Source organism: Hyla sarda, chromosome 7, assembly GCF_029499605.1.
Source record: "Hyla sarda isolate aHylSar1 chromosome 7, aHylSar1.hap1, whole genome shotgun sequence".
In the NCBI taxonomy this organism is placed as follows: Eukaryota; Metazoa; Chordata; class Amphibia; order Anura; family Hylidae; genus Hyla; species Hyla sarda.
The window spans coordinates 39487686-39513306 of NC_079195.1; the positions used below are offsets into that span (position 1 = coordinate 39487686).

General features: G+C 44.3%; 1 protein-coding gene across 4 annotated transcripts in view; it reads right to left on the reverse strand.

Annotated features, from left to right (window-relative positions):
• Positions 1-25621, reverse strand: part of CRTAC1 (cartilage acidic protein 1) — a 661264-nt gene that overhangs the window by 291252 nt on the left and 344391 nt on the right. For all 4 annotated transcript variants that reach the window (XM_056531343.1, XM_056531341.1, XM_056531342.1 and 1 more), the window contains exon 4: positions 21066-21202. In XM_056531343.1, coding sequence (XP_056387318.1) covers positions 21066-21202 — 137 coding nt within the window. The remainder of the gene's footprint in view (positions 1-21065; positions 21203-25621) is intronic.

The following is a 25621-nucleotide window of genomic DNA, read 5'->3' on the forward strand; positions in this document are numbered from 1 at the left end:
GTGAAAGTAAAACATTGCCGGCTAGCTAAGGGGGCTGTTCGGGATCGCGGCATCCCAAACAGCTGTAGGACAGAAGGAGGGTCCCCTTACCTGCCTCCTGGTTTCAGATCGCCGAATCACTGCTCAGTGCCTGAGATCCAGGCATGAGCAGTCGAGCGGCAGAATCATTGATCAATGGTTTCCTATGAGAAACCATTGGTCAATGTAAAAGATCATTGTGTGCAGTGTTATAGGTCCCTATGGGAGCTATAACACAGCAAAAAAAAGTGTAAAAAAAAGCGAATAAAGATCATTTTTAACCCCTTCCCTAATAAAAGTTTGAATCACCCCCTTTTTCCCATTTAAAAAAAAAACTGTGTAAATAAAAATAAACATTTGTGGTATCGCCGCGTGCGGAAATGTTCGAGTTATAAAAATATATTGTTAATTAAACTGCACGGTCAATGGCGTGCGCGCAAAAAAATTCTAAAGTCCAAAATAGCGCATTTTTGGTCACTTTTTATATCATGAAAAAATTAATAAAAGGTGATCAAAAAGTCCAATCAATGCAAAAATGGTATTGCTAAAAACTCAGACCACAGCGCAAAAAATGAGCCCTAATACTACCCTGTATGCAGAAAAATAAAGTTATAGGGGTCAAAAGATGACAATTTTAAACGAATACATTTTCCTGCATGTAGTTATGATTTTTTCCAGAAGTACGACAAAATCAAACCTATATAAGTAGGGTATCATTTTAATTGTATGAACCTACAGAATAAAGAGAAGGTGTAATATTTACTGGAAAATGTACTGTGTATAAATGGAAGCCCCCAAAATGTACAAAATGGCGTTTTTTCTTCAATTTTGTTGCACAATTATTTTTTTTCCCCGTTTCGCAATAGATTTTTGGGTAAAATGGCTGTTATTGCAAAGTAGAATTGGTGGCGCAAAAAATAAGCCATCATATGGATTTTAGGTGCAAAATTTTAAGAATTATGATTTTTTTAAAGGTAAGGAGGAAAAAACAAAAGTGCAAAAACGGAAAAAAAACAGTCTTTAAGGGGTTAAAAAGTACATGGAAAAGGTTTTAAGTATTGCAGAGATAGCAATACTGCAGAGAAGCAGTTAATACTTTCTGACACTTTGGTACATGTGCACCTTGATGTTCTATATGTGCGTAAAAAATTTTGCCAATGCACAAAGTTTGACAGCGTAAAAAAACCTTGTGCAGGTAATAAATTAGTGTCCACTCTATTTTTCACTCCACAGTGCACGAACAATAGTCAACATGTCAAAATGTTCCACCAAAAAAAGACTCACAAAAATCCGCAATAAGTGACACTGCGCAAAATTATGCGTTAAAAAAAAATAAACATCAAAAAGGGGTAAAATCATTGATTAAGTAGCAGAAAAGAAAATCCATAGCATGTCAATTTGTTGCAGAAACACAGCAGAGTATTGCAGATTTTCCCCATTGACTAACTGGGAAAGTCAATTAGCAGTAAATATACATTGTTGCAAATTTTTCTGTGGAAATGCTGGTGATCAAATCTACAAGTGTGACATTTATATACACTGACTTTTTCGCACCAAAAGCCAGTGGCAAATCCAAAAGGTCTCATGCTGCCCCGTTGTCCAATAATGACGGGGCAGCATGAGCGGCGACGTGATGATGGCAACAAAGAGCGACGGCGCAGGGCAGCGGCGACGTAGTCATACGGCAGCAAATGAGCGGCGAACTGATGGGCTGGAGCAGCGGGGACATGTAAGTATCATTGAACATCCTAAATACTCAACATACGATGGTTACGACAAACGATGCTCCGCCTGGAACCAATTAGTGATGAGCGGCATTGCCCATATTCAAATTTGCAATATTCATGCGAATATATAGACGAATATTCGTCCTATATACGCAAATTTTACGTATTCGTTATGTTCGCATTATCAAGGAAGAAAACAGTGAGGGGGTGGGCAACTTTACTATTGGTTGATAGGGATGTTGTTGATAACCTCTGACAAGTGTGTTTGCATCATTGTAGTTGGTCCACAAGTGAAAAGAAGGAATATGCGCATGAATATTTTTAATTTTGGATATATAGCAAATATATTTGCAATATTAGCGAATTCACAATATTCACAATAAAAATCCAAAATGTGAATATTCGCGCCCAACACTAGAACCAATTACCATTGTATATTTAGGGACCACTGTATAGATAGATAGATAGATAGATAGATAGATATGACTGTATATTTCTACAATATATGAAGTTATGCCCCTCTGCTCACAGCATTTCCTTAACCTCTTCAGGACCCATGACGTATGCATACGTCATGTCTTTTCCTGGTCTCCGCCGCTCACCCGGCGGAGATCGGAACCGGATGCCTGCTGAAATCCTTCAGCAGGGATCCAGGGCAAACGCCGAGGGGGGCCATGTATGCCCCCCATGTCGGCCATCACCGCAAATCGCAAGGGAAATCGCCCTTGCGATCTGCGGCGATACCGGGCTGATCGGGTCTCTGGGACCCGACCGCCCGGTAATTTCGCATGATCCCGGCTGTCACAGACAGCCAGGACCATGCTAAAGCATAGGAGCGAGGTGGCAAGCCTGCCACCTCCTCCTATACCCTGCGATCTGTCGGTTAGTTAACCGACCAATCGCAGGAGGGGGGGCGGTTACTTCCTCCCGTCCTGCCCGGCCCCTTGAAGTCCGGAGAGGATGGGAGGAAGACCGGAGGATGCGGCGGGGGACGGGGGAGTGCTGGGGACCGGCCCCGGTACTTACCTCGTCCCTGAATACCCGGATCCCGGCGGGGAAGATGGCGGCGGCAGCGACAGGTGAGTAGATCTTCAGCCGCGGTCGGGCCCTTTACAGCAATGCACGTCGCCGTAAAGCGACATGCATTGCTGTATTGGGATCTTATATACTACAACTCCCAGCATGCCCAGACAGCCCTTGGTGTCTGGGCATGCTGGGAGTTGCAGTTTTGCAACATCTGGAGGTCCACAGTTTGGAGACCACTGTGCCCTTCCAGATGTTGCAAAACTACACATCCTCAGCATGCCCTTACTGTCCAGGCATGCTGGGAGTTGTAGTTCTGTAACATCTGGCCCTTCAGATGTTGCAGAACTACAACTCCCAGCATGCCTGGACAGTTTTGGCATACTGGGAGTTGTAGTTTTGCAACATCTGGAAGGGCACAGATTGGGAACCACTGTAGTAGTGGTCTGCAAACTGTAGTCCTCCAGATGTTGCAAACTACAACTCCAAGCATGCTGGGAGTTGTAGTTCGGCAACATCTGGCTCTAAAGATGTTGCCGAACTACTACTCCCAGCATGCCTGAGAATGTTTGGGAGTTGTGGTTTTGCAACAACAGGAGGCACACTGGTTGGAAAACATTGTCTGTTTCCTAACTCAGTGTTTCCCAACCCGTGTGCCTCCAGCTGTTGCAAAACTATAACTACCAGCATGCACTGATAGACTGTGCATGCTGGGAGTTGTAGTTTTGCAACAGCTGGAGGTCCCCCCTTGTGAATGTACAGGGTACATTCACATGGGCAGGGGGCTTAAAGTGAGCATCAGGCTGCAAGTTTGCGATGCAGCAAATTTTGCACGGCAGCTCAAACTCGCAGCGGGAAAATCGCTGTAACCCCCCCTGCCCGTGTGACTGTACCCTAAAAACACTACACTACACTACGCTAACACAAAATAAAATAAAAAGTAAAAAACACTACATATACACATACCCCTACACAGCCCCCCTCCTTCCCCAATAAAAATGAAAAACGTCTGGTACGCCACTGTTTTCAAAATGGAGCCTCCAGCTGTTGCAAAACAACAACTCCCAGTATTGCCGGACAGCCGTTGACTGTCCAAGCATGCTGGGAGTTTTGCAACAGCTGGAGGCACCCTGTTTGGAAATCACTGGCGTAGAATACCCCTATGTCCACCCCAATGCAAATCCCTAATTCAGGCCTCAAATGCGCATGGGGCTCACACTTCGGAGCCCTGTCGTATTTCAAGGCAACAGTTTATTGTCACATACGGGGTATCGCCGTACTCGGGAGAAATTGCCTTACAAATTTTGGGGGGCTTTTTCTCCTTTCACCCCTTATGAAAAGGTGAAATTGGGGTCTACACCATCATGTTAGTGTAAAAAAAAAAAATTTTTTACACTAACATGCTGGTGTTGCCCTATACTTTTCATTTTGACAAGAGGTAAAAGGGAAAAAAGCCCCCCAAAATTTGTAATGCAACTTCTCCCGACTACGGAGATACCCCATATGTGGGCGCAAAATGCTCTGGGGGCGCACAACAAGGCCCAGAAGGGAGAGTGCACCATGTACATTTGAGGTGATTTGCACAGGGGTGGCTGATTGTTACAGCGGTTTTGACAAACGCAAAAAAAAACAAAAAAACATGTGACCCCATTTCGGAAACTACACCCCTCACGGAATGTAATGAGGGGTGCAGTGAGAATTTACACCCCACTGGTGTCTGACAGATCTTTGGAACAGTGGGCTGCGCAAATTAAAAATTTTGTACAGCCCACTGTTCCAAAGATCTGACAGACACCAGTGGGAGGTAAATGCTCACTGTAACCCTTGTTATGTTCCTCAAGGGGTCTAGTTTCCAATGTGGTATGGCATGTGGGTATTTTTTGTTGTCCTGGCACCATAGGGGCTTCCTAAATGCGACATGCCCCCGAGCAAAATTTGCTCTCAAAAAGCCAAATATGACTCCTTCTCTTCTGAGCATTGTAGTTCGCCCATAGTGCACTTAAGGTCAACTTATGGGGTACCTCCATACTCAGAAGAGATGGGGTTACAAATTTTGGGGGCTATTTTATGCTATTAACCCTTGCAAAAACGTGACATTTGGGGGGAAGCACACATTTTATTGAAATTTTTTAAAAATTTTTTTACATATGCAAAAGTGAAACACCTGTGGGGTATTAAGGCTCACTTTATTCCTTGTTACGTACCTCAAGGGGTCTAGTTTCCAAAATGGTATGCCATGTGGGTATTTTTTGCTGTCCTGGCACCATAGGGGCTTCCTATATGGGACATGCCCCCCAAAAACCATTTCAGAAAAATGTACGCTCCAAAATCCCCTTGTTGCTCCTTCCCTTCTGAGCCCTCTACTGCGCCCGCCGAACACTTTACATAGACATATGAGGTATGTGCTTAGTCGAGAGAAATTGGGCTACAAATAGAAGTATACATTTTCTCCTTTTACCCCTTGTAAAAAATCAAAAATTGGGTCTACAAGAACATGCGAGTGTAAAAAATGGAAATTGTGAATTTTCTCCTTCACTTTGCTGCTATTCCTGTGAAACACCTAAAGGGTTAAAATGCTGACTGAATGTCATTTTGAATATTTTGGGGGGTGCAGTTTTTATAATGGGGTCATTTGTGGGGTATTTCTAAGATGAAGACCCTTCAAATCCACTTCAAACCTGAACTGGTCCCTGAAAAATTGTGATTTTGGAAATTTTGTGAAAAATTGGAAAATTGCTGCTGAACTTTGAAGCCCTCTGGTGTCTTCCAAAAGTAAAAACTCGACAATTTTATGATGCAAACATAAAGTAGACATATTGTATATGTGAATAAAATAAAATAATATTTGGAATATCCATTTTCATTACAAGCAGAGAGCTTCAAAGTTAGAAAAATGCAACATTTTCAAATTTTTCATCAAATTTGGGGATTTTTCACCAAGAAAGGATGCAAGTTACCAAAAAATTTTACCACTAAGTTAAAGTAGAATATGTCACGAAAAAACAATCTCGGAATCAGAATGATAACTAAAAGCATTCCAGAGTTCTTAATGTTTAAAGTGACAGTGGTCAGATGTGCAAAAAATGGCCGGGTGCTAAGGTGTAAAATGGCTGGGTCCTTAAGGGGTTAACCCCTTCCCGACCTATGACATACCTGTACGTCATGGGTGGCAAGGTGTTCCCGACCCATGACATACAGGTACGTCATGGACATTACTGCCGCTACTCGCGGCATCCCGCAGCGCCCGGAAAGATGGTGGCTATCACTGATAGCCAGCCATCTTACCGTGCGACCACGGGGGGTTTCAACCCCCACCCCCCCCAGCGATCGCTGCTATCAGCTGATCAAATCTGACTAGCTGATAGCAGCGTTTCGCTATCAGAATACTTAGCAGCACGGTGTGTGAGTCCCGATCACAGGGATCGGGACACACACCGCTCTGCTAAGTGTCCCTGACCCGTCCCCCGGCGTCACTTACCCGTCGGAGCGGTGTCCCGAGCGGTCCCGGCGTCCTCCGTGCGGTCCCGGCGTCCTCCGTGCGGTCCCGGCTGCGCTGCGTCCCGGAGGTGAGTTTCCGGCTACAGTGCGGCATCTTCATTGGCAGCAGTGAGATCGCCGTAAAGCGATCTCACTGCTGCCTCTGAGAGTTTCAAAACCAACTCCCAGCATGCCCAGAAAGCCTTTGGCTTTCTGGGCATGCTGGGAGTTGTAGTTTTGCAACTTCTGGAGGTCCACAGTTTGGAGACCACTGTATAATGGTCTCCAATCTGTGCTCTTCCAGATGTTGCAAAACTACAAATCTCAGCATGCTCAGTCTGTCCAGGCATGCTGGGAGTTGTAGTTCTCTAACATCTGGAAGAGCACAGATTGGAGACCATTATACAGTGGTCTCCAAACTGTGGACCTCCAGATGTTGCAAAACTACAATTCCCAGCATGCCCAGACTGCCCAAGCATGCTGGAAGTTGTAGTTCGGCAACATCTGATCCTTCAGATATTGCCGAACTACAACTTCCAGCATGCCTTGGCAGTCTGGGCATGCTGGGAGTTGTAGTTTTGCAACAACTGGAGGCACACTAGTTGGGAAACATTGTCCGTTTCCTACCTCAGTGCCTCCAGCTGTTGCAATTGTTGCAAAACTATAACTCCCAGCATGCACTGACAGACCATGCATGCTGGGAGTTGTAGTTTTGCAACAGCTGGAGGCACACTGGTTTGGAAACACTAAGTTTGGTTGCAAAACACTTGAAAGTTTATTACTTAACTTAGTGTTTCCAAACCAGTGTTCCTCCAGCTGTTGCAAAACTAAAACTCCCAGCATGCACGGACAGCCAAAGGGCATGCTCGGAGTTTGCAACAGCTGGATGTTTGCCCCCTCCCCCCAATATGAATGTACAGGGTACACTCACATGGGCGGAGGTTTACATTGAGTGCTGCAAGTTTGAGATGGCGCAAATTTTGCGCTGCAGCTCAAACTTCCAGCGGCAAACTTGCTGTGAACCTCTGCCCATGTGACTGTACCCTAAAAACACTACACTACACTAACACTAACCTAAAATAAAAAGTAAAAAACACTACATATACACTTACCCCTACACAGCCCCCCTCCCCCCAAAAAATGAAAAACGTCTGGTACGCTACTGTTTCCAAAACGGAGCCTCCATCTGTTGCAAAATAATAACTCCCAGTATTGCCGGACAGCCATTGACTGTCCAGGCATGCTGGGAGTTTTGCAACAGCTGGAGGCACCCTGTTTGGGAATCATTGGCATAGAATACCCCTATGTCCACCCCTATGCAAATCCCTAATTCAGGCCTCAAATGTGCACGCATGGCGCTCTCTCACTTTGGAGCCCTGTCGTATTTCAGGGCAACAGTTTTGGGACACATATGGGGTATCGCCGTACTCGGGAGAAATTGCCTTACAAATTTTGGGGGGATTTTTCTTCTTTAACCCCTTATGAAAAGGTGAAGTTGGGGTCTACACCAGCATGTTAGTGTAAAAAAATAAATTTTTTACACTGACATGCTGGTGTTGCCCTATACTTTTCATTTTCACAAGAGGTAAAAGGGAAAAAAGACCCTCTAAATTTGTAACGCAATTTCTCTTGAGTACGGAGATACCCCATATGTGGGCGCAAAGTGCTCTGGGGGCGCACAACAAGGCCCAGAAGGGAGAGTGCACCATGTACATTTGAGGCGATTTGCACAGGGGTGGCTGATTGTTACAGCAGTTCTGACAAACGCAAAACAATAAATATCCACATGTGACCCCATTTTGGAAACTACACCCCTCACGGAATGTAATAAGGGGTGCAGTGAGCATTTACACCCCACTGGTGTATGACAGATTTTTGGAACAGTGGTCTGTGAAAATGAAAAATAAAATTTTTGATTTGCACAGTCCACTGTTTCAAATATCTGTCAAACGCCAGTGGGGTGTAAATGCTCACTGCACCCCTTATTATATTCCATGAGGGGTATAGTTTCCAAAATGGGGTCACATGTGGGGGGGGTCCACTGTTCTGGCACCATAGGGGCTTCCTAAATGGGACATGCCCCCCAAAAACCCTTTCAGAAAAACTCACTCTCCAAAATCCCATTGTCGCTCCTTCCCTTCTGAGCCCTCTACTGCGCCCGCCGAACACTTGACATACACAGATGAGGTATTTCCTTACTCAAGAGAAATTGGGTTACCAATTTTAGGGTGATTTCTCTCCTTTTACCCCTTGTAAAAATGCAAAAATTGGGTCTACAAGAAAATGCGAGTGTAAAAAATGAAGATTTAGAATTTTCTCCTTCACTTTGCTGCTATTCCTGTGAAACACCTAAAGGGTTAAAACACTTACGGAATGTCATTTTGAATACTTTGGGGGGTGCAGTTTTTATAATGGGGTCATTTATGGGGTATTTCTAATATGAAGATCCTTAAAATCCACTTCCAACCTGAACTGGGCCCTGAAAAATTACGATTTTGAAAATCTTGAGAAAAATTGGAAAATTGCTGCGGAACTTTGAAGCCCTCTGGTGTCTTCCAAAAGTAAAAACTTGTCAATTTTTTAATGCAAACACAAAGTAGACATATTGTATATGTGAATCAATATATAATTTATTTGGAATATCCATTTTCCTTTCAAGCAGAGACTTTCAAAGTTAGAAAAATGCTAAATTTTCAAAATTTTCATGAAATTTTTAGATTTTTTACCAAGAAAGGATACAAATATCAGTGAAATTTTACCGATAACATAAAGTAGAATATGTCACGAAAAAAACAATCTCGGAATCAGAATGATAAGTAAAAGCATTCCAGAGTTATTAATGTTTAAAGTGACAGTGGTCAGATTTTCAAAAAATGCCCAGGTCATGAAGGTGAAAATGGGCTGGGTCATGAAGGGGTTAAAGGGGTATTCCAGGCAAAAACTTTTTTTTTATATATCAACTGGCTCCGGAAAGTTAAACAGATTTGTAAATTACTTCTATTAAAAAATCTTAATCCTTCCAATAGTTATTAGCTTCTGAAGTTGAGTTGCTGTTTTCTATCTAACTGCTCTCTGATGACTCACGTCCCAGGAGCTGTCCAGCTCCTATGGGGATATTTTCCCATCATGCACAGCTCCCGGGACGTGACATCATCATTGAGCAGTTAGACAGAAAACTTCAGAAGCCAATAACTATTGGAAGGATTAAGATTTTTTAATAGAAGTAATTTACAAATCTAAGCCAGTTGATATAAAAAAATAAGTTTTTGCCTGGAATACCCCTTTAACTCAGTCTGGACCATATCATCATCTGTAGAACAGGCAGAATGTCAATTAATGCAACGTGTCCAAGGGCACGTCTACTTAAAGAGTCATCCATCCTCGTAGCGCAGCGATGGTGGCAGGGTCTCTGAGATGCCAATGTGATAAAAGGTCATACGGGAACACAGATCAAATCAATAAGGTTATAAATGATCTGCACGATTACTAACACCCAAAACAAAGTGAGAAGAGACGGTTCTGCCGACAGATCTCCTCCTGCTACATATCAAAAACCTATTCACAATGGGGGGAAATGAATGGCAGGATGTGAAATTGTTTCCTTTTAGATTCAATTGCTCATTGGTGGCGAGAGCGTCTGTGGTTCTGGAATTCAGTGAAACTCCCTCCCGGATGATGCTACAGGTATTGGACCATTGGTACAGTTCATCAGATTTTATTTGTATTCTATTGTTTTACAGGACCATAGACTGATCATAGGCTCTGTGCACACTAGTGTTTTTTATGCAGTTGACAAATCTAGTAATAGCTCATTGGAGTGAATAGATCCATCAATAACCTATGGGTTTAGGAGATGCCCCAGAGATATAGGATGAAACATTAAAGGGGTATCCCGGGCAAAAACATCTTATCCCCTATCCAAAGGATAGGGGATAAGATGTTTGATCTCAGTGGGCCCACAGCTGGGACCCCCCGTGATCTCCCTGCAGCACCTGCATACTATACGGTGCTGCGTCTCCAGTTTCGGAAACCTCCTGGTTTCCGGGACTGGGGATGTGACATCACGCCACGCCCCCTCCATTCATGTCTATGGGAGGGGGCGTGGAGTGACGTCACGTCCTCAGTCCTGGAAACCCGGAGGTTTCCGAAACTGGAGACGCACTCCCGCATAGAATGTGGGTGCTGCAGGGAGATCACGGGGGGTCCCAGCAGTGGGCCCTCCGCGATCAGAGATCTTATCCCCTATCCTTTGGATAGGGGATAAGATGTTTTTGCCCGAAATACCCCTTTAATTAAAAACTGGGCCAAAACCAAACCAGGGCTGGATCAGAACCGAACCAGAACCAGACCAAAGCCAGTCTAGAACTGGACCAGAATCTGACGGGAACTGGACAAGAACCAGACCAGAAACAGACCAGAACTTGACCAGAAATTAATCAAAACCAGACCAGAACCTGACCAATATTGGACAAGAACTAGATCAGAACCAGACAAGAACCAGACCTGAACTTATTTTAGATTTTTTTTCTTGAATCCTGCAAAAAACACATTTGTGTTCCTAAGAATAATGATGTCCCTGCATGGAAAATATTTAGAAATAGTCGAAGGAATATCTCAGTACAGTAATAAAATGAACAAACAATATGGCACTCCCTCCTTAGCGGCACAAGTAGGAATCCCAATCCTCTTAGTACTTGTAAAATAAACTTGGCACTCAGAGTATGATGCAATGGATTTTATTGTACAGTCCTTAAAAAATATTTAGACATTTTGTTCCTACCCAAACCTTTTTCAGAATTATACAGGAATGGCGTGGAGGAGAAGAAAAGGAAGAGTGGCCAGATGCCGTCCTTAGGAGTTTAGTCATACCGTGACCGAAACCAAACCACCTCCCATAGACTTGCATACAGGGTGTGTGGCCATGACATCACGAAGGGGCGTGGCCGGCCCCCGCAGCATGAAAACTGCATTTGGAACATTTACTTCCGAATGCTGGCCAGTGGAGTACCCCTTTAAGGGGGAAATTTGGGCATGTGGGTGCCTGTCCTTTTAAGAATGAGTTTTTGTGCAGGGATAGTGCAGCAGGGGTTAAGAGTTCAAGAAGGAGGAGCTTAAGGGGGTACTTAGGAGGGTTAGGGAGAGGAGCCTGCAGTTTGGTGGGAGAAGGAACAAGTGAAGGTCCCACCCACTCACCCAAGTTTTGCAGGTGAAAGGGTCCTTGGAGGTAGTACTTTGCAGGGTTATTCGGAGGATGGTGAGAAAATTGAGGAACAGTTGTGTGAGCTGGGGATAGGTATAAAGCTATCCTTCATATACGATAGGGATAGGCATAAGGCTTTCCTTCATATAAGATTGGGATAGGTATAAGACTATCCTTCATATAAGATAGGGATAGGTATAAGGTTATACTTCATATAAGATAGGGATAGGCATAAGGCTATCCTTCATATAAGATAGGGATAGGTATAAGGGTATCCTTCAAATAAGATAGGGATAAGCATAAGGCTATCCTTCATATAAGATAGGGATAGGTATAATGCTATCCTTCATATAAGATAGGGATAAGTTTAAGGCTATCCTTCATATAAGATATGGATAGGCATAAGGCTATCCTTCATATAAGATTGTAATAGGTATAACGCTATCCTTCATATAAAATTGTAATAGGTATAAGACTATCCTTCATATAAGATAGGGATAGGCATAAGGCTATCCTTCATATAAGATAGTAATAGGTATAAGGATATCCTTCATATAAGATCGGGATAGACATAAGGCTATCTTTCATATAAGATAGGGATAGGCATAAGGCTATTCTTCATATAAGATAAGGATAGGTATAAGGCTATCCTTCATATAAGATAAGGATAGGTATAAGACTGTCCTTCATATAAGATAGGAATAGGTATAAGGCTATCCTTCATATAGAATAGGGATAGGTATAAAGCTATCCTTCATATAAGATAGGGGTAGGCATAAGGCTATCTTTCATATAAGATAGGGATAGGCATAAGGCTATCCTTCATATAAGATAGGGATAGGCATAAGGCTATCCTTCATATAAGATATGGATAGGCATAAGGCTATCCTTCATATAAGATTGTAATAGGTATAAGGCTATCCTGCATATAAGATTGTAATAGGTATAAGACTATCCTTCATATAAGATAAGGATAGGCATAAGACTATCCTTCATAAAAGATAGGGATAGGCATAAGGCTATCCTTCATATAAGATAGTAATAGGTATAAGGCTATCCTTCATATAAGATAGGGATAGGCTTAAGGCTATCTTTCATATAAGATAGGGATAGGCATAAGGCTATCCTTCATATAAGATAGGGATAGTCATAAGGCTATCCTTCATATAAGATAGGGATAGGCATAAGGCTATCTTTCATATAAGATAGGGATAGGCATAAGGCTATCTTTCATATAAGATAGGGATAGGCATAATGCTATCCTTCATATAAGATAGGGATAGTCATAAGGCTATCCTTCATATCAGATTGTAATAGGTATAAGGCTATCCTTCATATAACATAAGGATAGGTATAAGGCTAGCCTTCATATAAGATAGGGATAAGCATAAGGCTATCCTTCATATAAGATATGACCAGGGACTATTCATAGTATTTAGAATATTGGACAGTCTAGATGGGCCAAATGGTTCTTATCTACCGACACATTCTATATTTGTATGTTAACCCGTGGAACAGCTTTCCTTAGGGACTGGTCACAGCAAAAACAGGCTTAGATATATTCTTAGAACCAAATAACATTTGTCACGATGCCGGCTGGCAGGTAGTGGATCCTCTGTGCCAGAGAGGGATTGGCGAGGACCGCGCTAGTGGACCGGTTCTAAGTCACTACTGGTTTTCACCAGAGCCCGCCGCAAAGCGGGATGGTCTTGCTGCGGCGGTAGTGACCAGGTCGTATCCACTAGCAACGGCTCACCTCTCTGACTGCTGATGATGGGCGAGGTACAAGGGAGTAGACAGAAGCAAGGTCGGACGTAGCAGAAGGTCGGGGGCAGGCGGCAAGGTTCGTAGTCAGGGTGGATAGCAGAAGTACTGGTACACAGGCTTTAGACACACAAAACGCTTTCACTAGGCACAAGGGCAACAAGATCCGGCAAGGGAGTGCATGGGAGGAGGTCAGATAAAGGCAGGGAGCAGATGGAAGCCAATTAAGCTAATTGGGCCAGGCACCAATCATTGGTGCACTGGCCCTTTAAGTCTCAGGGAGCTGGCGCGCGCGCGCCCTAGAGAGCGGAGCCGCGCGCGCCAGCACATGACAGCAGGGGACGGGAACGGGTAAGTGACCTGGGATGCGATTCGCGAGCGGGCGCGTCCCGCTGTGCGAATCGCATCCCCAACGGCCATGACAGTGCAGCGCTCCCGGTCAGCGGGACTGACCGGGGAGCTGCAGGGAGAAAGACGCCGTGAGCGCTCCGGGGAGGAGCGGGGACCCGGAGCGCTAGGCGTAACAGTACCCCCCCCCTTAGGTCTCCCCTTTTTTTTGTCCGGTGACTGCCTCCCCTGGGATGAGGACACCGGGAAGGAATGGATGGTTTCCTCAATGGCAGGCAGTACAGCAGGAGTGGGAATGGGGAGGGAGGGCAGAGGGCGAGGCCTGGCACGGGGCAGTGTGACACCAGGACGAGGGCCATGAGGAGGCACCGAGGCTTGCCTGAGTGGACTGGGAGGGGGGGAGAGGCATTTTCTGTGGCAGGCAGAGTCCCTAACGACCTTAGGGAGACCGGATACAGGAGGAACCACAGGGTCACGGCAGGGAGTACTGGGAACCGGTTTAAGGCAGTCCTTGGAACAAGAGGGACCCCAACTCTTGATCTCCCCAGTGGACCAGTCCAGGGTTGGGGAATGGTGTAGAAGCCAGGGTAGTCCAAGGAGAACTTCAGAAGTGCAATTGGGGAGGACCAAAAACTCAATTTTCTCATGATGAGGTCCGATGCACATTAGGAGGGGCTTCGTGCGGAAACGCACGGTGCAATCCAACCTGGCTCCATTGACCGCGGAAATGTGGAGTGGCTTGACAAGACGGGTCACCGGGATGCGGAATTTATTCGCCAAGGACTCCCGAATAAAATTCCCAGAGGCACCAGAGTCCAGGCAGGCCACGGCTGAGAGGGAAGAGCTGGCTGAAGAAGAAATCCGTACAGGCACCGTGAGACGTGGAGAAGCAGACTTAGAGCCAAGAGACGCCACACCCACGTGAGCTGGGTGCGTGCGTACGTTTCCCAGGCGTGGAGGACGGATAGGGCAATCCACCAAGAAATGCTCGGTACTGGCACAGTACAGACAAAGATTCTCTTCCTTACGGCGATTCCTCTCCTCCAGGGTCAGGCGAGACCGATCCACTTGCATGGCTTCCTCGGCGGGAGGCCTAGGCGCAGATTGCAGTGGAGACTGTGGGAGAGGTGTCCAGAGATCTAAGTCTTTTTCCTGGCGGAGCTCCTGATGTCTCTCAGAAAAACGCATGTCAATGCGAGTGGCTAGATGAATGAGTTCATGCAGGTTAGCAGGAGTTTCTCGTGCGGCCAGAACATCTTTAATGTTGCTGGATAGGCCTTTTTTAAAGGTCGCGCAGAGGGCCTCATTATTCCAGGATAGTTCAGAAGCAAGAGTACGGAATTGTATGGCGTACTCGCCAACGGAAGAATTACCCTGGACCAGGTTCAGCAGGGCAGTCTCAGCAGAAGAGGCTCGGGCAGGTTCCTCAAAGACACTTCGAATTTCCGAGAAGAAGGAGTGTACAGAGGCAGTGACGGGGTCATTGCGGTCCCAGAGCGGTGTGGCCCATGACAGGGCTTTTCCAGACAGAAGGCTGACTACGAAAGCCACCTTAGACCTTTCAGTAGGAAACTGGTCCGACATCATCTCCATGTGCAGGGAACATTGCGAAAGAAAGCCACGGCAAAACTTAGAGTCCCCATTAAATTTGTCCGGCAAGGACAGGCGGAGGCTAGGAGTGGCCACTCGCTGCGGAAGGGGTGCAGGAGCTGGCGGAGGAGATGATTGCTGCTGAAGTTGTGACTGAAGTTGGTGCACAATGGTGGACATTTCCGACAGCTGGTGGGTTAGATGGGCGATCTGTCGGGATTGCTGAGCGACCACCGTGGTGATATCAGAGATATAAGGCAGAGGGACCTCAGCGGGATCCATGGCCGGATCTACTGTCACGATGCCGGCTGGCAGGTAGTGGATCCTCTGTGCCAGAGAGGGATTGGCGAGGACCGCGCTAGTGGACCGGTTCTAAGTCACTACTGGTTTTCACCAGAGCCCGCCGCAAAGCGGGATGGTCTTGCTGCGGCGGTAGTGACCAGGTCGTATCCACTAGCAACGGCTCACCTCTCTGACTGCTGATGATGGGCGAGGTACAAGGGAGTAGACAGAAGCAAGGTCGGACGTAGCAGAAGGTCGGGGGCAGGCGGCAAGGTTCGTAGTCAGGGTGGATAGCAGAAGTACTGGTACACAGGCTTTAGACACACAAAACGCTTTCACTAGGCACAAGGGCAACAAGATCCGGCAAGGGAGTGCATGGGAGGAGGTCAGATAAAGGCAGGGAGCAGATGGAAGCCAATTAAGCTAATTGGGCCAGGCACCAATCATTGGTGCACTGGCCCTTTAAGTCTCAGGGAGCTGGCGCGCGCGCGCCCTAGAGAGCGGAGCCGCGCGCGCCAGCACATGACAGCAGGGGACGGGAACGGGTAAGTGACCTGGGATGCGATTCGCGGGCGGGCGCGTCCCGCTGTGCGAATCGCATCCCCAACGGCCATGACAGTGCAGCGCTCCCGGTCAGCGGGACTGACCGGGGAGCTGCAGGGAGAAAGACGCCGTGAGCGCTCCGGGGAGGAGCGGGGACCCATAGCGCTAGGCGTAACAACATTATTTCATGTGTAGCAAAATAATATGACAACCACTGAACATGAACATGTCAAAATGCAAGTCAGAGGAAAGGCTTAATGCATTTAATGACAGAACAAGTATAATCAATTTAGTATCATGATACAAGGAAAAAGGACACAGCACAGGGAGAATACACAGTGATGTTACAGAACAGGGATAATACACACAGTGATGTCACAGTACAGGGATAATATACACAGTGATGTCACAGTACAGGGATAATATACACAGTGATGTCACAGTACAGGAATAATACACACAGTGATGACACAGTACAGGGATAATATACTCAATGATGTCACAGTACAGGGATAATACACAGTGATGTCACAGTACAGGGATAATATACACAGTGATGTCACAGTACAGGGATAATATACACAGTGATGTTACAGAACAGGGATAATACACACAGTGATGTCACAGTACAGGGATAATACACACAGTGATGTCACAGTACAGGGATGATATACACAGTGATCTCACAGTACAGGGATAATACACACAGTGATGTCACAGTACAGGGATAATATACACAGTGATGTCACAGTACAGGGATAATATACACAGTGATGTCACAGTACAGGGATAATACACACAGTCATGACACAGTACAGGGATAATATACTCAATGATGTCACAGTACAGGGATAATACACAGTGATGTCACAGTACAGGGATAATATACACAGTGATGTCACAGTACAGGGATAATACACAGTGATGTCACAGTACAGGGATAATATACACAGTGATGTCACAGTACAGGGATAATACACACAGTGATGTCACAGTACAGGGATAATACACAGTGATGTCACAGTACAGGGATAATATACACAGTGATGTCACAGTACAGGGATAATACACACAGTGATGACACAGTACAGGGATAATATACTCAATGATGTCACAGTATAGGGATAATACACAGTGATGTCACAGAACAGGGATAATACACACAGTGATGTCACAATACAGGCAGAATACACAGTGATGTCACAGTACAGGGATAATACACACAGTGATGTCACAGTACAGGGATAATACACACAGTGATGTCACACTACAGGGATAATATACACAGTGATGTCACAGTACAGTGATAATACACACAGTGATGTCACAGTACAGGGATAATACACACATTGATGTCACAGTACAGGGATAATACACACATTGATGTCACAGTACAGGGATAATATACACAGTGATGTCACAGTACAAGGATAATAAACACAGTGATGTCACCGTACAGGGATAATATACATAGTCATGTCACAGTACAGGGATAATACACAGTGATGTCACAGTACAGGGATAATATACACAGTGATGTCACAGTACAGGGATAATATACACAGTGATGTCACAGTACAGGGATAATACACACAGTGATGTCACAGTACAGGGATAATACACACAGTGATGTCACAGTACAGGGATAATACACAGTGATGTCACAGCACAGGGATGATATACACTGATGTCACAGTACAGGTATAATATACACAGTGATGTCACAGTACAGGGATAATACGTACAGTGATGTCACAGTACAGGGATGATATACACAGTGATGTCACAGTACAGGGATAATACACACAGTGATGTCACAGTACAGGGATAATACACACAGTGATGACACAGTACAGGGATAATATACTCAATGATGTCACAGTATAGGGATAATACACAGTGATGTCACAGAACAGGGATAATACACACAGTGATGTCACAATACAGGCAGAATACACAGTGATGTCACAGTACAGGGATAATACACACAGTGATGTCACAGTACAGGGATAATACACACAGTGATGTCACAGTACAGGGATAATACACAGTGATGTCACAGTACAGGGATAATATACACAGTGATGTCACAGTACAGGGATAATACACACAGTGATGACACAGTACAGGGATAATATACTCAATGATGTCACAGTATAGGGATAATACACAGTGATGTCACAGAACAGGGATAATACACACAGTGATGTCACAATACAGGCAGAATACACAGTGATGTCACAGTACAGGGATAATACACACAGTGATGTCACAGTACAGGGATAATACACACAGTGATGTCACACTACAGGGATAATATACACAGTGATGTCACAGTACAGTGATAATACACACAGTGATGTCACAGTACAGGGATAATACACACATTGATGTCACAGTACAGGGATAATACACACAGTGATGTCACAGTACAGGGATAATATACACAGTGATGTCACAGTACAAGGATAATAAACACAGTGATGTCACCGTACAGGGATAATATACATAGTCATGTCACAGTACAGGGATAATACACAGTGATGTCACAGTACAGGGATAATATACACAGTGATGTCACAGTACAGGGATAATATACACAGTGATGTCACAGTACAGGGATAATATACACAGTGATGTCACAGTACAGTGATAATACACACAGTGATGTCACAGTACAGGGATAATACACACATTGATGTCACAGTACAGGGATAATACACACAGTGATGTCACAGTACAGGGATAATATACACAGTGATGTCACAGTACAAGGATAATAAACACAGTGATGTCACCGTACAGGGATAATATACATAGTCATGTCACAGTACAGGGATAATACACAGTGATGTCACAGTACAGGGATAATATACACAGTGATGTCACAGTACAGGGATAATATACACAGTGATGTCACAGTACAGGGATAATACACACAGTGATGTCACAGTACAGGGATAATACACACAGTGATGTCACAGTACAGGGATAATACACAGTGATGTCACAGCACAGGGATGATATACACTGATGTCACAGTACAGGTATAATATACACAGTGATGTCACAGTACAGGGATAATACGTACAGTGATGTCACAGTACAGGGATGATATACACAGTGATGTCACAGTACAGGGATAATACACACAGTGATGTCACAGTACAGGGATAATACACACAGTGATGTCACAGTACAGGGATGATATACACAGTGATCTCACAGTACAGGGATAATACACACAGTGATGTCACAGTACAGGGATAATAAACACAGTGATGTCACCGTACAGGGATAATATACATAGTCATGTCACAGTACAGGGATAATACACAGTGATGTCACAGTACAGGGATAATATACACAGTGATGTCACAGTACAGGGATAATATACACAGTGATGTCACAGTACAGGGATAATACACACAGTGATGTCACAGTACAGGGATAATACACACAGTGATGTCACAGTACAGGGATAATACACAGTGATGTCACAGCACAGGGATGATATACACTGATGTCACAGTACAGGTATAATATACACAGTGATGTCACAGTACAGGGATAATACGTACAGTGATGTCACAGTACAGGGATGATATACACAGTGATGTCACAGTACAGGGATAATACACACAGTGATGTCACAGTACAGGGATAATACACACAGTGATGTCACAGTACAGGGATGATATACACAGTGATCTCACAGTACAGGGATAATACACACAGTGATGTCACAGTACAGGGATAATACACACAGTGATGTCACAGTACAAGGATAATATACACAGTGATTTCACAGTACCGGTATAATATACACAGTGATGTCACAGTACAGGGATAATACACACAGTGATGTCACAGTACAGGGATGATATACACAGTGATGTCACAGTACAGGGATAATACACACAGTGATGTCACAGTACAGGGATAATACACACAGTGATGTCACAGTGCAGGGATGATATACACAGTGATCTCACAGTACAGGGATAATACACACAGTGATGTCACAGTACAGGGATGATATACACAGTGATGTCACAGTACAGGGATAATATACACAGTGATGTCACAGTACAGGGATAATACACAGTGGATCCTGCATGTCACCCAGTCCGAGGCCATATGCCCAGCAGAGGTGAGTGGATTAAGCATGTTAAGGTCCCATCCGACAAGAGGTCACCTCCACGTGGTGGATGGGGGACACGTTTTGATCAAAAACTGTGCTAAGAGCCTCATTTTTTTTGACCAAGAGTGTTGCTGCAACCTTCCTTTTTGAATACACACATTGATGTCACAGTCCAGGGATAATATACAAACCTATGTCACAGTACAGGGATTTTACACAGTGATATCGCAATATGCGTAGAAAAAAAGAGCTAATTTCTTTCACAAACAGCTCCATGTCTGTCCCCAGGTTGCGTGTATCATAACTTGGCTCCATTCACTTTAATGGAACTAAGCTGCAGAACCACACCCAACCTGTAGACGGACATGGATCCTTTTTTTTTTTAAAGAAATTTACTCTGTTTTGTTATTTATGGATAACCCCTTTAAAAAAGAAATAAATAAATAGAAAAAAATAAAACGCTTATAACCTTTGGGCCCCCCCGAGGTCATCAGCCCGGGTATACACCATTCCCTTAGGTTACTACCTGTTACCATAAATCCACCTTTTCTAAAATATTTATATACATATACAAAAAAAAAGAAAACAAAGAAAAATGACAGAAAACCTGAAGCAATTTTCAGTATGCTAGATAATACTTCATCCCTCCATTTTCTGCAATAAATTTTAGTTTAGGAAAGACAACATAAAATACGATAGCGGAGTAATCTTAATAACCGTTATCCCCTGAGGACACCCTATAAAACATCCTGCTAAGGACAGCAGATGCCAGAAGGGAAGTTATAGAGTGTAGTGGGTGAGACAAAGTATATATATAAATATATATATATATATATATATATATATATATATATATATATATATAGTTGTTTTGTTTCTTTAAATGTGTTATGCCTGCATAAAAATTCAGTTCAACCATTTACAAAACCATGAGCTGCATCCGTCTTACCTTTCTATCAATGCATGCCACTGAGCGCCCGGCGAACCGATTGGCGACTCCCCTGCGGATATTGATCTCATCGCTGAGTATATCCTCCCAGCGCCCATTCCGATACTTAAAAAGTTTGTCAGAGTATGTGGCAATACCTGCAAGAAAAAAGAAAATTCAGACTTTTACAAATGGGTCCAATTTTAATATACAGTGATCCCTCAACTTACAAAATTTTCAACATACAATGGTCTTTTCTGGACCATTATAACTTGAAACCAGACTCAACATACAATGCTACGTACTAGATCTGTGAAATGTGTCAATGGCCGGAACAACTGACCAATCAGAATGGACATTTTACTCGTAAAACCCCTGGATTACTGAAGTGCACGCATTGACTGGTGTCTGGTAGCGCCCCCTACAGTACAGGGAGGTATTACATGTTCTGTACTCTTTACCTGTACCAGGGTTAGCTGCTCCTTTGGACACCAGGTGGGGGCGGCTCCGTTACTTTTTTAGGACACTGTGTTTAATGTACAGGACCCTGAAGAAGCTCCTGTCCTCTACATAGACAGTGATTACAGCTCCCAGCAGATCTTTATTACTTTTATATGTAAGGATTTGCTTTATCTTTATTAGTTATCTACTTATTTTTCTTTAATCCTCCCTGCTTACTATTTTTGGATTACATTTTTGTGGCTTTAGTACCAATTATCAGGTTTCCATAGAGTAATGGTCTCAACATACAATGGTTTCAACATACAATGGTCGTCCTGGAACCAATTAATATTGTAACTTGAGGGACCACTGTACATAGAACATTTTTTTAAAAGGTTTTTTTAGCTGCCATTCTGTCCATCATCATACACAATATTTCCAAAATACGGTCAATAAACAATAGCCATCTCATGTATGGACCTACTATGGTAGATGATTCCCCTTATGTTTCTTTTCCTGGGCAATGATGTCAATAGTCTCCATGTAGTCTTCTGTAGAGACCATAGAGAGTGGTTGATAACTCAGGTTTTCCTCACTTGCCTTCCTCATGGGTGGGGCATTCTATAGAACTTTCCTCACAGACACATTTGCACAGAAAGCAGGTCACCCATCTTTCTAATTAAAGATGGAGATGAAGATAAACAAGTTAAAGGAGATATATCATGGCCAAAAACATATTCCTGCGGATAGCGGATAAGTTTTAGATCACTGAGGGCCCCGGCTCTTTTCGCTAAAGGTGCATGTCGACCCCTGCATGAAGCGGCTGCCAACACGTCCCCACATCTCTATGGTAGAGCCGTTCAGCTACCTTCATGGAAAGAGCCGGGGCCCCATACAGGAGATCTCGTTGAGCCCTAGTGGTGGGGTCCTCCCCCCCCCCCCCCATCACAATCTGAAACTTATCGCCTATTCTGGGGACAGGGGAAACATATTTGTATATGACACTTTTCCTTTAAAGGTGTACTCCACTCCCCAGTGTTCGGAACATTTAGTACCAAATGTTGTGTGAGGGCTTCGGGGTCACCATGCCCCCTTGTGATGTCATGCCATGCCCCCTCAATGCAAATCTATGGGAGGGGGTGTGACCTAAAGCTTTGGAGCTAAATATTTTGCTCATGTCAAAGTGGCTTGTTGGTAGGCCCCAGGTGGCCAACACTTCAAGGCACTTGAGCCACCAGCCTGTCTGAATCTCTCCGTTGAATGTGGTGTGGGGTCAGCATGCCCTCCAGGCCTTCTCTTTGAGAGTGCCAGAGATACACAAGTGCTGTACTCAGGTATTTCAGGTGCTCCCATATATATATATATATATATATATATTTATGGGGCACGTGCCTGTGTAACGCAGGACAGGAAAAGTCCTCCAGTGGGAGAGACACTGCTTGTCCACTCTTTCCAGAAATGAGAATTTTGACCCGGAGACCCTCCTCTATTAAAGGTGTAGTGAAGGATAGGGGATAAGTTATAGATCGTCGGGGGTCCAACTGCTGGGACCCCCCAGTGATCTCCTGAACGGGGCCCTGGCAGTCTGCTGGGCGGATTGGTTGTCGCAACACCCCCCCCCCCTCTATATATCCCATAGAGATACATGGAGGGAGTGTGTGGGCCGCGTCTTTCTGCAGGGGTTGGAACGGCCGCTTCCGTCAAACTGCCGAGGCCCCATTCAAGAGACTGCGATCTATAACTTATAACCTATATTTTAAAAGGGGATACGTTATTTTTCACTGCACTACTCCTTTAACTCACAGTATACATTTTTATTGTTTATTTTCTTTTTAAAATGCTGAACTGCACATCTGATGGTGTAAATACTGAATCCTGAATACAAATACAGTATTCAATACAAATACCGAATACAGTCTTTTATATATATATATATATATATATATATATATATATATATATATATATATTATTTTTTTTTTTTTTGCTCTAATGGGAAAATAAAGAAATAGAAAAGTGTTCTTCTGTTTATATTTGCGTTTTGTTTTTGGGTGTTTTGCCACTTAAAAGAAATAGTTTGACAGGCTTTGAATCAATGGTATTGTTATGGTAAAGAAGAAAAGTGGAAGTCTTGAAGTCTAAAGGTCTTTGAAGAACACAGCCTGTGCCCGAGCGCTGGGATTCCGCAGATTAATAGGCGATCAGTAAATTCATGTAGTTGTATTGATCTGCAGAGAATAACGGTTTTGGCCTACATGCTCTAAAACAACGGCCTGTCAGTGCCCCCTTGGGCTTACAAGTTGGACAAAACCGCTTCTTGGGGAATCTATAATTGAGACATCCTCCCCAACAACATAAAGCATGTTATCTCTCAGTCAGAGGATATATGGTAGTGGATACTTACCTGCAAGGTACGGAATCTAATCACACTAAAGGGTTTATCCTTGGCCATCGTGTCCGAGTCTGTTACACCAAGTACACCCAGTGACCAAGGCATCTAGATGATTACACCCTGTCATGGCTTTATGAACTCCTTCTTAGATATAAGACATGCAGTTAAAGGGGTAGTCAAGTGCTGAAAAACGTATCCCCTGTCCTAAGGATAAGGGATAATTTTCAGATTGCAGGGGGGTCTGACCGCTGCCCCCCCGCGATCTCCTGTACAGGGCCCCGGCTGGCTGGACAGATAGCGGGTGTTGACCACCGCACGAAGCGGCGGCCAACATGCCACCTCAATACATCACTATGGCAGAGCCGGAGATTGCCGGAGGTGGTCAGCACGCCCCCTTCCTGCGTGCTGCTGGGGCCCCGTACAGGAGATCGTGGGGGAGACCAGCAGTCGGACCCCTCGCGATCTGAAACTTATCCCCTATCCTTAGGGTAGGGGATAAGTTTTTCAGCACTGTATATCTTCTTTAAGACATTGCAGTCAGCAAACTAAAGTTTGCAAGACTGATCCAATCTGAGACAGTGCCACTTTTGTGTGTGGCGATGTCTGGTATTGCACCACACTCATTTCAATGGCACAAGTCCAGACATGGCTAGTGAACAAAAGTGGAACTGTTTTTGGAAGAAAGCAGCCATGATTTTCTTATCCAAGACTGACCCATGGACTGTGTGAGTCTTATAGCCATAGGCCATCAGATATGGTAAGACTGCCCCCTGCCTGCAAGCCAACAGTGTCAGTATAGTATACCGTAGCCCGGTACTGAAAAGTGCAAAGAAAAGCAATCCTGGCAAATGCTTCTTTAGAAAGTTATTAGGGTAGGTTTACATTTGACCCGTTAAAGGGTACTCCGCTGCTCATCATTTGGAACAAACTGTTCCGAATGCTGGAGCCGGCACTGAGAGCTCGTGACATCATAGCCCCACCCCCTAATGACATCATGCCCCGCCCCTCAATGCAAGTTTATGGGATTCGGCGTGACAGCCGTCACGCCCCCTCCCATAGACTTGCATTGAGGAGGTGGGACATGACATCATGAGAGGCGGGGCTATTTCATCAGGAGCTCCCGAGGGGTCCCATCGTCTTTTTTTCTTTTTCTCTTGAGATGATCAGACCCTGAAACAGGTCAGATGCAAACAGCTACTGCTGGGTCATGACGGCCCCCACTTTCACTTGCATGGGGTCCGTTGGCGACTCATGAATTTTACATGATAACATTTAATTTTACATGAATTTAGCAGACAAAAAAAATAATGCTTGCACTGTTTTTTTCTCCGCTAAACTTGAGGGAATTGCCGGCGGAGCTCCACCGAACGGAGCCGACAGCAGTGAACGAGGCCTTACACGTCATAGATAAGCATGTGCATTGACACTACTGAAGCTAGGGGACACTGTTAGTGTATGGAATTCATTTGCTGCCAACAGTGGTGAAAACTGGCATTACAAGTGACAGACAGGGTACTGTAATTAGAAAAAAGTATATATTATTTTTTTTTATAAAAGTTGGCATATTTATTTTATGTTCCACAATATTATACGTTTTCTGGTAGTGTAGGAAAGGTGTATTGATTCACTATTGCTATTCATGCCATCGCATCTATGATTGCTTTAACAATACCACATTAGAACCAGTAGGAACAGTTAAAGTGTTATTAAAGTTCTGGAAACTTTTCAATGCATTCACATCAGG